Here is a 13,425-nt window from a genome sequence, read left to right on the forward strand (position 1 = left end):
ACATCACTGCAGAGGACATTTTTGCCCGCTCTTCTTCGCAACGTTGCTTTACTAAATTGAGGTTTTCAGGCAGTTGTTGATGTTCAGCTCTCTTAAGGTTCCACCAAAACAATTCAGTCAGTTTGAGGTCTGGATTTGAATGCCTCATGGCTATGTTGATTCATTTCTTTTTTAGCCACTCTGTTGTAGATTTTCTGGTATGTTTGAGATCATTTTTACATGTTTCAGCCTAGCTTTAAATGTCACACAGATGGCCTCATATTTGACACGAGAATACTTTGGTATTTAGAGGAGTTAATGGTGCATTCAGTGACTACAAGGTGCCACACACTGCTTAATTTTGTTGCTCACCTGAGGTGAAATTGGACTCCCTTTGTTGTGCGCACAACAACAGTATGATCTCTCTGGAGTCTTTCTGAAGCTTAATCAATAACAACAGCAAAAACAAATTACAAACTTTAGCTCATGTGCACTTTATTTTATTACAGTACTGCGGTCATGGAAAGCATTGCAGATAGCTACAGTGGTACTAATGTGGCATTAGAATATAGTATCCCAAAAAAGGGTTTGATAGAAATTGACTGCCCACCGCTCCAGTGAAATGCATCTGTCTCCATGAGTGTGACCTTGTGCTCAACATTTGTGTTCAACAGGTGCCAACCTGAATGGGTCAAATGCGGAGGAGTAATTTGGTGTTGACATTCGCGTGTACATGACAATAAAGTAATCTTAAACTTAAGTATTCTTAACTTATACTTTAATTTACTGCATACTGTTACTTTGTTATTCCTACAGTAAAACAACATCATTTCCAGATAAATGGAAGACAAAAACAACCCAAAACATTTCCATTGTTTTAGTTTGTAAGGGACCGGAAGTGTATTTGAAATATTTTGTGAAAAAAAAATCTAAAAAGAAAAGATGAATAAAAGAAGGCTTCATCCTGGGATGACATATGGAGGTAATAATGAAATGTATGGAAAACGATGGATTAAACTTATAGAAGGGGAACATTGGGAAAACTGAGACAAAGAAAAAATAATAAACTAGCCTAAAAGGTAACTCAAAAAAGATAGATTTGCTATAAAATGTTTTTTTTTGTTATAGTGATCATTTATTCTTTTACTTTAATGTTTTTTTTATTTTTATTTATTGTTTTGTATTATTATTATCATTATCATGAGTGAAACAGCCTATGTAAATTGTGTTTTGATCTATGTTATAGACTTAATTAAATAGGAAAAAAAAGAAAAAAAAAAAAAAAAAAAAAGGATAAAGAAGAAAAAAGGTCCTCCATTGGTGGTGGATGGGTTAGAAAAAAAAAAAAAAAAAAAAAAAAAAAAAGCTTCATCCTCTGTATTTTGGGGCACAGACGTGATTGTTGCATTTTTACTCACCGTACAGCAATATACAGATATATAGATAATACAGATATATTTAGTATATTTTTTCTCATTTTAAAATTCTAATATCAAATACGTCACCAACTGAAGTTTACTTTTATAGATCTTCACTGCAGTTGGGACTGACTGAGATAAAACATTGTGAAAATCATTAAAAGGACGTAAGTGCTAACATGATTTTTATTCCCAGAAGAGCTCATTCAATGCACTCCAAACTCTTCAGCCTGTATTTATTTCTGCACACATGTAAAAGCAGTGATTTTAAAGGTAAACTGACTATAGCTGACTACCTTAACTTATTCTAGTAAGCATGTGTTAAATATCCATTTGCATCTGTTTGCATAGAAGCTTTTTATCATAGCTTAATGTTTTTGTTTTTTGCTTATGCCAAATAGTAACTAGCATGCATCATGGGTAATATCGTGTCTACATCAACAGGGCAGTATCAGCAGTGAGAAGACCTGGATGATTGTGAGATCAGAACTCAGGGAGCATTTCTTTGACTGTAACAGCCTCTGGAATAAGACCTCCCAGCCATTAACTGTATTCTAGAGGCTATACATCATGTGCAATACACCAAACCACCTAATGCACACTAGCACGGTCGTCACTTGTGCCTTGTGCGCACTTGAAGCAGGGTGGGCGTCTGCTCCATGATCCGCAGTAACAGATTATCAATGTAGTCCTCCAGGTCTCGAACTTGAGACTTGACTTTTTTAAGCTCAGCTTCACATTTCCCCAGCTGCGCCCCCTGCTGTTCAGAGGCTGCCTGCTGCTTCTGCATGTCCATCTCCTGCTGCAGTAGAAGGGAGATCAGCTCCATGTTGGTCAGGTGCTGGTACTGGGCCGCTCTGTCCACTGCCGGCTCCTATGTCACAGGAGAAAGAAGCAGAAGAGGTGTTATGTATTACCATGGGGCAAAAACTCTCTCTGCATTTATGGACTGAAAAGAAACAACTGCTGTTTGGTGGAAGATTTCAGTTGTTCAACAGTTTGGGACCTCACACTGTATTTTTTAGTTTTGTGATATACCAGATGTTGCCATTGGCAGATAGGCAGGCTGCACTAGTTAAGCATCTTGGCTCTTTTCCTCTTGTACCATGTGTGAGATGTGGTTTAGCACTGAATTACTGAAAGAAGTCAAAACAATCATCTTAGTTGTTTGTTCATACATATAAGTATGATAGGTAAATACCCATAAAAATGTCATGTGAAGTCCTACCACTACAAGCAGCAAATAGGGCTTATATGAGTGTTGCCATATCGGAAGAAGGATCATTCTCAAAGGAGGGGTCGGATGGCACTTTCAATCATTCATGCATTTTTCAGTCGTGGGGCATCTGTTCAAGACCAAAATAAAACCTTTTTCCCCTTCTGAGGTACTTTCAATTAATATACTTAATACTTTTGTCACTTACTGGTTGGTTTTAGGCAATAACCTCACTTGACTAGAGTGATAGAGAGAAATCTAAACTACTTGGTTTGGCTTAGAATAAGATCATGCTTTTGGTGGCTGTAGCTCAGGACGGACAGCAATTATCTTCCAATTGGAAGGTCAATGCTTTGACTTTCAACTTGCGAACAACTTTCAACAGACTTGCTGAATGTGTGTGTTACATGTCTGCCTGACTTTCTTCCCCTCCCTCTTTGTGCTTCCTGTCTCTTCACTGGCTCAGTGTGCAGGCTGGTGCCAATTTACCCTGATTGGCTTGTCAGCTTGAGGGAACCAATCAGGAGTCAGGACACATGCTTTGTACTCGGTTTGTTGTTCGAAAGTTTGTGGGCTAGGTAAGTTTGGGGTACCCTGTACATTCCCATCACGTAGGTTTTTCTTTCTGTTATGCACACTAGGTAAATTGGTTGGTGCCACCCATATAAAGTTTTATTTATTTCCTTGGTTTGGCACAACCTAACAGCCCCTCTCTCCCCCACAGCTTGTTCACCCTTTTGGGATTTTCTTGAAAAAGGGAAATAAACCCAATTTTGTCATTTACAGAGACTGTCATTTTATCGTGGTTGTCTGTCCAACACAGTCTTTCACAGTGTGGTGAACTTCTCCCCATCTTTACTTCTCAAAGGCTCAGGCATTCATGAATGCTCTACCTAATTCATTAAGAGATATACAACAACTAGGTGTTTTCAACATTCAGTCCCAACTTTTAAACATGTTGCATCAAACTCAAAAAGAAAATAATAAAGCTGTTCTATTTATTTGGGAGACAAGGCTAAAAAAAAAAGTGACAGGACAAGGGGTGACATTATCTTTAAAACACACATGTAGTGCTTTTCATGATTCACCCACTGCAGGTTCACATCCATGAAATTCACTACAACAGCTGCAGAAATAATAGAGAAACCCTCGTGATCTAAAATACTTTTTACCGTGGCATAAGAAGCTATATAAATGGAAACAGTTCCTTACTTCTGTTCATTTTCAGGTGGCACTGAAGGTCCCAGGACAGAGACTCATATCTGGGACAAAGAATTATGTCACACTAGAGAGAGGTAATGAGATCAGGGTTTCTCTCCTCAATGAAAGAGGCAGCCACAGTCTAAAAGGGAGCAGCTGCATATTTTCATATGATCTATATAGTGGTGGACTGCTCCAGTGGTAAAAAAAAACTGATTAAGTCCTGCATAAAGGTCAAACAACCTTCCCTACCTCATTCCTCTCAGGTTCAGCTGCGGCCTGATGGGTTGCGCGTCCAGGGTGGATGGTAGATTTAAGCTTCTCAAGAACAGAACGACCATCCTTCTTCTCTGATTGGCTAGACGTTAATGGTTTCACTGGATGAGGTCTGCAAAATCAAAACGTCAGCACTAGCATCTCAACACTGGCATACTCTCTGTTTATCAGAGACGCAGAACTTCTACAACACATAGCTTCTGAGTTATTCATCTTTTCCAATCAAATAATGAGGTAAAGTAGTATTTATTTAATCAATACCCATCCTGTAAAAGCTAAACATATCAAGCTGATCAACCATTTTAACTATATGAAGGAAAGGTAATCAGTACAGGAGGTCTGGAGTACCATGTTTGATGATAGAAAATACTGATGTATCAGTCAAGTTTTTAGCAGATTTTTGTAGGAACTAAGCCCAGGAGTCCAATTAGAAATTTTGGTAACTAAAGTCAGGGTAAAAATATCATTTCTAGCACCCTGTATCATTTAATCAGCAATTAAAATAAATGGCACTCCTGACTGTTCACTCCTTATTCTTCTGCTTATTTATTCTTTTTGCATACATCAAAGGAGTCAGTTCTTTCTTGGGAGACTTTGAATTTAAAACGGCAGTAGTTCTTCACTGTCCCATGCTTAAAAAAAGATATTCCAGTAATATTGTCCACACTTAGTTTTCTCATAGAACATTTAGATATCCTACTATAAACACCTACATAGCTTTCTTTACCAGGTAGCCAGAATAGCAGCAAGAGCAGCTAATTTTTCTGCAGTGCAAATCATTAGAAAACAACAAAATTACAAAAGCCAACAAGAAACGAAAACATGAGATGAATAACATAAACGTGAAGCAAAGCCAGAAGCAATACAGTAGCTGTCATCCAATCATATTGAATGAAAAGGCAGAACTTAAATATATTAATGCGTTCAACATCAAACAAGCCAGCACAGCAGAAAATAAAATATATCAGCAACCAAAAAAAAAAAATCCCATTTACATTTTTTGTTGAGTGCATCTTTAACGCAGCTTGTAAGTACCTACAGAAGTCATGTCCTAGTGTGAGGACTCTCACCTGCTCTCCTGATGGGGCAGGTTGCTAGCAGGCTGTGTCTCCTCAGGCAAAAGTGAGTGGCGTGCATCGACCAGGGGCTGGTCAGTGGTGAAGGTGGTAGAGTAGGAGGAGGTGTAGGGAGCCACAGCCAGCGTAGTGCCGGCTCCACCACTGGGCCCCATGGTTAAGGAATGTATGGGGGGGCAACAGACAGAGGGATCAGCTGATAGGGAGAGTGCAGAATGGGTGGAGGGAGAACAGGGTTCAGGCTCTTGCAAAGATTTCCCAATCTTTGTCTTGGAAGGGGTTTTGCAGTTTGGTGCAACTTTCGCGTGGAGGTCTTCAAAACTAATCCCAGAGGGTTTTTCTGATGCTGCGCTCTCCTTTAATGACACTTCTGATGTTGTTTGGTTACTAATGATGACATCTTCCAGGATATTTGTCTGCTTATCTAATGCTTTTAAGGAAGACAGAGCTGATTTAGTGGGCTGATAAGATAATGGTCCTTCACTCACCTCTGAAATGTTTTGAACAAGGGATAAAAACTGCTCAAACTCTCTGTCCCCACTTTTGCTTTGACTGTTTGGGCTGTCACAGCTGTTCTGTCGGGAAGCTCCTCTCGGTCTTATTCGTGCACTAACAACCCCTGAGAACAAGTCAGTCTGGTTTGGTTTGGCTGTCTTGTCGCCTGGGTTTCCATTATCGTCACAGTCCTTCTTGTTTTTGAAGTCACTTCTTCTCCTTTGTTCTTCTCTACATTCTGTTTCAACGCCAGGTGAATTCGATGCTGGATTTTGTGAAACTGACGCAGGAGTCTCTTGGCTGTGACCACATGGTGTGACATTATTCCACTCACATCGACAATCTTGGCAGTTGTCTTGGCAAACCGGAGGTACTTTGCAGAGTCTATTAGAGGATGCAGTTATTTCAAAAGAGGAGTTCATTGAAGCTATGTAGGTGTCCTTCAAAGTGAACAAATCCTCAAGTGTGGTCTCCTTCTGACAAACAGCAACTTGCGAATCCTCTGGGAGAAATGTGTCACTCAAATTAGTGATATCTTTAACGGTATCAGCTGCGTCTGATTGAGAGGATCCATCAGAATCAATAAAACTAAAGTCTGAGTTGTCCACATTCATGTTCAGATCTCCTAATGTTAGTGAAAAAGATATGTTGTTGTTGATGCATGTGGTTTCACATGGAATACTTTCAACCATCTCCCCCACTGTGGTGCAAGAGTTATGTGGTGCCTTGGAGGGAGTAGTGGACGACATACTGAAAAGATCATTAATGGATGTGTCACTTTCGACAAGCCTTTTGGAGCATGAGTTCTTAGATATGATCTTATTTCCAGCAGTTTCCTCAGCATTCACTGATAATTGAAGACTGTTAACTCTGGGTTGTCCATAATTTCCTCCACACACACGTCCATACAAGTCTTGCTCAAACAACATCCCTCCCCAGTAATCAGTTTGATCCTCCAGAGGTTCATATCTAGACTTTTTCAGCCTCTCTTTGGATGTTACTTCAGGAGATATAATGCTTGTGTATGGCTGAGAGCGGACACTGGCGGAGTCAGAGGTCTCGCTGCTTGCATTGGGGTCTGGAGATGTGCTGTTTCCTTTGCAGTCACTCTCTCTGCCATGTTGTAGTGAGGCCACACCAGTCTGAGAGAGGAGGTAGGCTTCTTTGTGGATGGCTAGCTCCTGGCCTCTATGCAGCCAGCCATCAGAGAAAAGCTCATTAACTGAAGTTCTTAAAATTCTCCTCGGAGGTAAAGGTGGAGGCTCCTCTTTGCACGTTTGGAGCTCTTGTGCTTTATCAACAGGGGGATAAGCGCGTTTATGAGATGAAGTTGGGCTGGTTGTGGGCTGTTTTGGGGGAAGACTATTTTTAGGAGAGTTGAGCCTGCTAGAGGCAAATGCATCAAACGACTCATCCCATTCTCCTGCACTTTCAGATGTGGAGCAAGGGGCGGAGTGGTTAGGGGAGTTAAGTGTGGCTGCTTTGGGTAATAATGCAGGGAGGGATATCTGCCTAGCTACTGGCCTGGGGCGCTCCCGCTTTATGGAAACATTATTTGAATCAGTGACTTCAAGAACAGTGCTGTGTGCGCAGGGCTGGGAGGGCAGAGTGATGTAATGAAAGGGGGATGAGCCAGAGGAGGAGCACGGTGCCAATGGAAGCGACTTCTGCAACTCTTCTGCTACAAGCTCCTCAAAAAAGGGGTTGTGCTGCATACGTGGGAAGAAAGGGTTGGAAGGGGAGAGGGGAGCTGAGGAGGGGGAGGAGGAAGGGGTGAAGAGATTGATGTGACTGCAGTCATCGGGTGAGACATGAGCAGAGGGGGAGGCAGAGGGAGAGGAGCATTGATGAGGTACAGGGGAGCAAGGAGGAAGGGGAAGGGGGGGTACGTCTGAGCTGCTTTCTACCTTAGGAGAAACTTCCAGCCTGTGGAGGAAAATAGGGCACAATAGTCCTCTTAGTTAATGATGTGCCAGGTTACCAGATGGGGAATACAAACATAATGCAAGCTGATATGCCTCAACAAAGAAGGACATTTTTGCTCAACTAACTTCAATCTCAAAATATCAGCAGATAAAGGGAAAGACTCATGGAAACATAAATCAAATTAAAAAAGCAAAGCCCATTTGCAAAATAATTAAGCAAATAAAACATAAATAGATGCATTGTAGCATTCAAGGACCACCTGCACAGTCAGCTACTGTGTAGGGTGAGCTCATTTCAACATCACATCTTTTTTTCCCCCAAACTCCTGTGATGGTGTAACTTTAAAAGAGAAACACGCACAGTTAAAAAAAAAGAAGAAGAAAAATGCAATGCTGAAGTGCTATTTGTGGAGAATATAGTGAGAGATGATGATACAGCATGGCTGTAAAATGGTGAAATTATATCAATTCCATTTTCAAATGAGCAGAAAGCAGAAAAAACACCCATCTGTTTACAGGCCTCCAGTCTGGTGGAAAGTAAATTCATTAAAGAGTGTGAAGCCCAGATGTAACCCTGCAAATGATCCTGACTCACCTTGGCTTGTTCTGGGAGTCACCAGAGCCAAACCAGCCTCTGAACCTCCCCTCAGATGTTGAGCCAGCCTGGTTTAGGTCTGACTTAGCTGGGAGAGAATCACTCCTCCCTGCAGAGAATAGCGTCTTTCTGAACTTCCTTCCTTTCTCAGGTGAATTAGTAGCTGAGGAGACCATAGGCAACGCTGCCTCTACATGGCGGCCCCCCGTCTGAGCTTCCCGATCTGAGGCAGATGATGACTGAGCTTCTTTTTCTTCCTCCTTTTCCTCTTTCTTCAACTTGTCAAAAGACCAGCGTCTGCCCTCTGCAAAGGAACTTTTGTCCTCACTTCTTTTGGTCAGATTCTGCAGAGAGCGAGACAAGGGGGAGCATTTCTCCAGCAGAACCAGTTTAGATGGCAGCGCTCCAGAGCTCTTTGGAGTCGATGGCTCTGAGTCGTAGACATGGCTTCCATTTATACACAAGGATGATTTGGACTGAGTCATGGTCTGACCTTTTAGAGACTCCACTGCAACATTTGATCGAGGAAAGGTTGTCGTTATCTTACGAGCTTCATCGCTGAGTGCTCGCTTGTGTGTGAGGATCTTTGTGGTGTGCTGGCTGGTGAGCACTGTTAAGAAGAGACGAGAACTTCATTATCACAACAAATAAAAATTAAAGGTTTAGCAGAACTGGTTTATTGATGAGTGTGATATTTAGTTCCTGTAATAGGTTTTCTATTTCTTTTGTGACAGAAAGGAGCAATAGCTGAATTTGAATCTTTTTTTCTTTTGCCACGTGAGGGCAGGAGAAGGCAACATTAGCCGCATTATCTCCACAAAGGAAGTTCTGTTTTCAGTGCAGTGTGCTCGTCTGTCTGTTTATCTGTTTGGAGGAGATTAGAGTAGAGGTGGAGCATGGACCAAAGAGGAATCCCATTTCATTTTAGAATCGGTGCCTCAAGCACCAAAACATATTCAGTAGTTGCTTCAGACTTCAGGAACATCTTCATTGTCATTGGAGTCATTGTATGCAGCTCCATTTCTTTTTTTTGTGTCCAAATCACAGGAACTTTGGCTGATTTGTGATTTTATATGGTTTAAGAAAGCGTACGAGCACAACACTGCAATCCACATGACATGAAAACTGAAAACACTGATAAAATGTCTATTATTAAACCAACCTTTCTCAACATTAGCATCCAAAATCCTATACGAAGTAGAAAGGAATGATGTGACACTGAAGCCTGAGGTTTATTAATATGAGATAATAGAATTACTCTGTGATTTAACTCTTCTCTTACCTACCAGCCTCATGTCAATTCAGCTTTCCTTTCTATGGTGTGAATGCAACCAGAGAAAAAGCCCTTGAAGGTGTAATATGTTGTCTGTCACTGGGCCCGTAGAACTGTTTGGTGCATATGTAGCTAATAGCTCATTTCTAAGTCAGTTGGAATCCAAAGCACTCCATTATGTCAGTTTCCACCTTTTTCACAAGCAGCAGCTTTTTTCCATTATCTCCAGGACTGGAACAGATGATTCAAACAAAGCCTTACATAAGTTGGTGAGTTTTTACTTTTCAACAGAATTTTCACTCATTGCCAGTAAAAAACTGATGAGGAGGATTCCAAGCAGGAAGTTAGGTTTCATCTCAGCAAGCCTTTAAATCTTGTAGAATGGTTTCTGGCCCCAGAAAAATAAAACGTTTTGTTGTATTTTATTGCTTTGAAAAGCCAAAATGTGTATGAAGGTACACAATATATTCCTTTAATATCCTTTTCTGGGGTATTGACCTACATCTTGCCAACTGAGAACTATTCTGATCTTGTTGACAACTCAAAGCAGCAACCCTCCCATTGGAGGGGAACCGCTTTATCTCCTCAGCCAAATCCACTCCAATCAACTCAGTTCTGAGTTGTGTATGATGCTAACCTCTGCTACAAAACACTAAGAAAACTGTTTTGTTTTTTAATTATTATTTCTGTCTCATGTGAATAATACTAAAACCTACCTTTCTTAGCTAAATCTGTTTCTCCATAGAGGGAGTCGCTTCTCACTTTGCTTGTGTAGATGGGAGAGCTGGGGGGGTCTGACAGCAGATCCAGACTGGGTGGAGGGCCGAGGTTATCACTAGCCATGGAAGAGATACTGCTCTCTGAAGCCAGTGAGGAGCATGACCTGGTGTCAGAAGACTTTCGCAGCCTTCCTTTGAAGAAATCTTTCATCTTGCTCCTCTTCTCCTCTGCAATCTCCACATCTTGGGACTCCACCACCCTTCCTCCCTCCTCTCCAAAGGGTTGCCCCACAGACCCGGACAGGGCAGCAAAGCGACCTGGCACGATGGCAGAGGAAGACTCCACGTCCCCCCTCTTCCTCCCCGTGACGCGATCCTTGAGCTTGCCGAACGCGGAGCGAGGCTTGTCCTTCATGGTGAGGTCGAACATGCTGGCCGTCATGTTGTTGCGGGTGAACTGGACTGTCACCTGAAGTTCACCACGTTCCTTCTCCTTTCGTCCTGCCTTTGAGTTGAGCTTGAACCATCTGCAGAAACAGTCAACATCACAAAGAGAAATGTATCTTAAGTGCTGTGATAAAGTGTTAAAGCCTAAATCAGAACTTGGGCAGTGCAGCCATTCACAGTCACAAACTGAGCAAACACAAAAACAACAACAACGAACAAAAATGTCCTCTTGGCAAAGCTTTCCACATGTTACATAATCTGGGAATACAGCTCAGGGGGTGTGTTTAAATTCTGCCTTTAAAAACCTGTTTCATAAACCTCAGAGCAGGAATTCACAACCCGAATTCCTTGAAATCCTTCAATCTATGCCTGTGTATGAGCTTACATAAAAAGACACAGAGACATATGAGGGGTCAGCAAATTAAATCCTCTGTTTCCTCCTCCGAGGTCCTGTGAGTGGACCACAGAAAATATCATAGAGCCAAAACTAACAGCAGGAATTCACTGAGCGTAGAGGGCGGAGAAGCCACAATTAAAGCCAGATGTGTTGTATTGTTTTACTCCATTGTACACTTTTAAGTGTTTTACATAACACTGATGAGTCCTGTTATGTCATCTGTTGTTTCTATGACCATCAGTTAGTCCGGATATTCTACACCAAGTCTACACAGCAAAATATATTTTTCCTGCTGAGGACTGTTGTAGTTGGGAATAGCTAAATCCAGGATTTACTGGTCTTGAATGAATGTTGAAAGCAAAGATTTTGAAGTCGAACTGGCCTGCGATTTCTCATTCATGTGTTGACACGTTCTTTCAGTTATTTAATTAATCTGAACAATAAATTATTCAAGAGCATCCAAGGCTCTCTTTGTAGCAAAGAAGACACATTTAAACTGTCTCAAATAAACGGCTATTCCACCAACATGTGACAGATTTTTTTCATATGCATGCAATCCAAAAAAGTTGTGATTAAAGACATGTGTTTGGAGGGGAAAGGCCCACAAATGGCCCTTTGATTGAAAAGTTCAGCTAAAGTTAATACTCTGCAAAAAGCATTATAACAGTATGATGTTGGACCTTCTCAAAACTTGACAGCCAGTAATATATTGCAGAGATCCAATAAAAATACACTGAGACTGTGTACAGCCTTTTCTAACCCCCATCAGTTAGCTGAGGTCTATCATAACTTTTCCAGAAAACACTGGGTTTTTTTTCACTCTTTGGCTGAGGTTAATTTTTGGTGGAAACATTTTTTACACTGCATAACCAATCTTTTAAAAATGGATTACAGCCACTAATTGAAAATAAAGATCAGCTTGTTCTTAAAATCACATTTTTTACAAAAGCATGAAGAAAGTAAGAATGTGTTTCTGTCTCAGAGGCCACAAATAACTTGATTAACATATCATAAAAGGCCATATTCTGGTTGTTTTTCTTTTTGTTTGTATCTAAGAAGGCCTGGTGAAGTACACAGTATCCTCTAATATCGTCATTATATAGTCTGAAACTATATGTGTGGCAGAATATGTTACATTTTGCATAAAAATAGAGACTCTCTGGCTAAGCCATGACTTGTTGTGCCACAGTGGAAACTGCAACTCATCTTGTTGATGAGCAGTGCATGATGGGAACCTCTGCTGGAGTAGCCTGCAAAATCAGTCCACAGGGCAGGAATGTAATGATGCTGTACGGCTTTAAGGCAGCTCGCAGCCATGCGTCCTGCAAAACACCACCTGACTCCACCACTAGACGCGCTTGTAGAAGATAATCGGTTAACTCTCAGCTGCTGCGTTTTGGGGTTAAAAAGACGCACGTGACTGATCGTCAGTGCTGTATCGAGGTTCTTCTTCTTCAAAAAAAGAATGGAGTTACTGTCACACATAAAACATGACACATCACTTATGTGTCAGGAGTAAACTGACATGTAAACTGCATTAAGTAAAACCCAACCTACTCATCTCTTGGACACACTCCGTCTTGGAATATCTTATCAAGGGGAATGATGGTTTGACCGAGAAACACGTCCAGCCCGATGAGCACCCGGTGCATGACCGTGAGGACCAGGTCTCCGCTCGCCGGGGGGTAGGCGCTCCGGCCGCCGTCCTCCAGGATCCCAGGGAGCAGCTCGAAGCAGCACTCCTCGTTCCACATGGGCACCTCTGCCTTCTCCACCAACCCGGTGGTGTACTTCTCCTTCCCCACCTGGATGATGGTGTACAGGTAGCGGCTGCCGTGCTTGCCCTTGGTTCGCAGTCCCCTTGCGCGGAGGACGGTGACATTCACATGAGTGGGCACCCATCGCTGATCATCGTCTAGATCTATCAGTGACATCATCTTGTACCGCTACAAAGGGTCGCCTGTGTGCCCCCCAACAGTCGCAGTTTCACTTAGTGGTGTGTCTTGTGAGTTGATCCGGTGATCATCCCCCCTGTGCGACGCGCCAGAGTTTCCGTGCTGCGCAAAATTACCTCTGCAGAAAAATCTCCAAATTCCGCCGAGCCTCTGAGGGTTTACCCGAGGTCAGTTTCCCGACAGACTCGGCCTCTGCCAGTTTCAGCCTCTTCCTTCTGTCCAAATTCAATCAATGCAGATCACATGAGGCGGGCTGTGTGCAGGAATCATCTCAAGTCCATGCTCCGTACATGTCGCATCACCAATCAGTTTACGGTCCGAAATCTGCTCACTGTGTCCACGGCCCGCCCTCCTCCACAACAGCAGGCCCACATACAGTGTGTGAGATGCCGCAGAATTAAAGAGAAACACCCAACCATCGCTTTATCAGATCCACCGACACACAGAAGCTGTT

At 42.2% G+C, this 13,425-nt stretch overlaps 1 protein-coding gene across 1 annotated transcript; it reads right to left on the reverse strand.

Moving 5' to 3' along the window:
* Nucleotides 1–1,350: 1,350 nt before the first annotated feature.
* Nucleotides 1,351–13,334, reverse strand: rab11fip5b (RAB11 family interacting protein 5b (class I)). The gene is made up of 6 exons (XM_075481798.1): nt 12,574–13,334; nt 10,170–10,699; nt 8,181–8,790; nt 5,160–7,586; nt 4,066–4,201; nt 1,351–2,271 (listed from the first exon to the last, which is right to left on the reverse strand). Exons 1-6 carry the CDS (start codon nt 12,951–12,953, stop codon nt 2,011–2,013), a joined length of 4,344 nt encoding a protein of 1,447 aa, XP_075337913.1. The 5' UTR covers nt 12,954–13,334; the 3' UTR covers nt 1,351–2,010.
* Between the last annotated feature and the right edge of the window lie 91 nt (nt 13,335–13,425).

This window comes from Odontesthes bonariensis, chromosome 13, assembly GCF_027942865.1.
Source record: "Odontesthes bonariensis isolate fOdoBon6 chromosome 13, fOdoBon6.hap1, whole genome shotgun sequence".
Taxonomy (NCBI): Eukaryota; Metazoa; Chordata; class Actinopteri; order Atheriniformes; family Atherinopsidae; genus Odontesthes; species Odontesthes bonariensis.

Coding starts and splice junctions, on each gene's coding strand:
- rab11fip5b (XM_075481798.1), bottom strand. CDS start 12,953: ATGATGTCACTGATAGATCTAGACGATGATCAGCGATGGGTGCCCACT. Junction 8,791..10,169: donor AACAGATTTAGCTAAGAAAG/GTAGGTTTTAGT, acceptor TCTTCTTAACAG/TGCTCACCAGCCAGCACACC. Junction 4,202..5,159: donor CTGCCCCATCAGGAGAGCAG/GTGAGAGTCCTC, acceptor TTGATTTTGCAG/ACCTCATCCAGTGAAACCAT.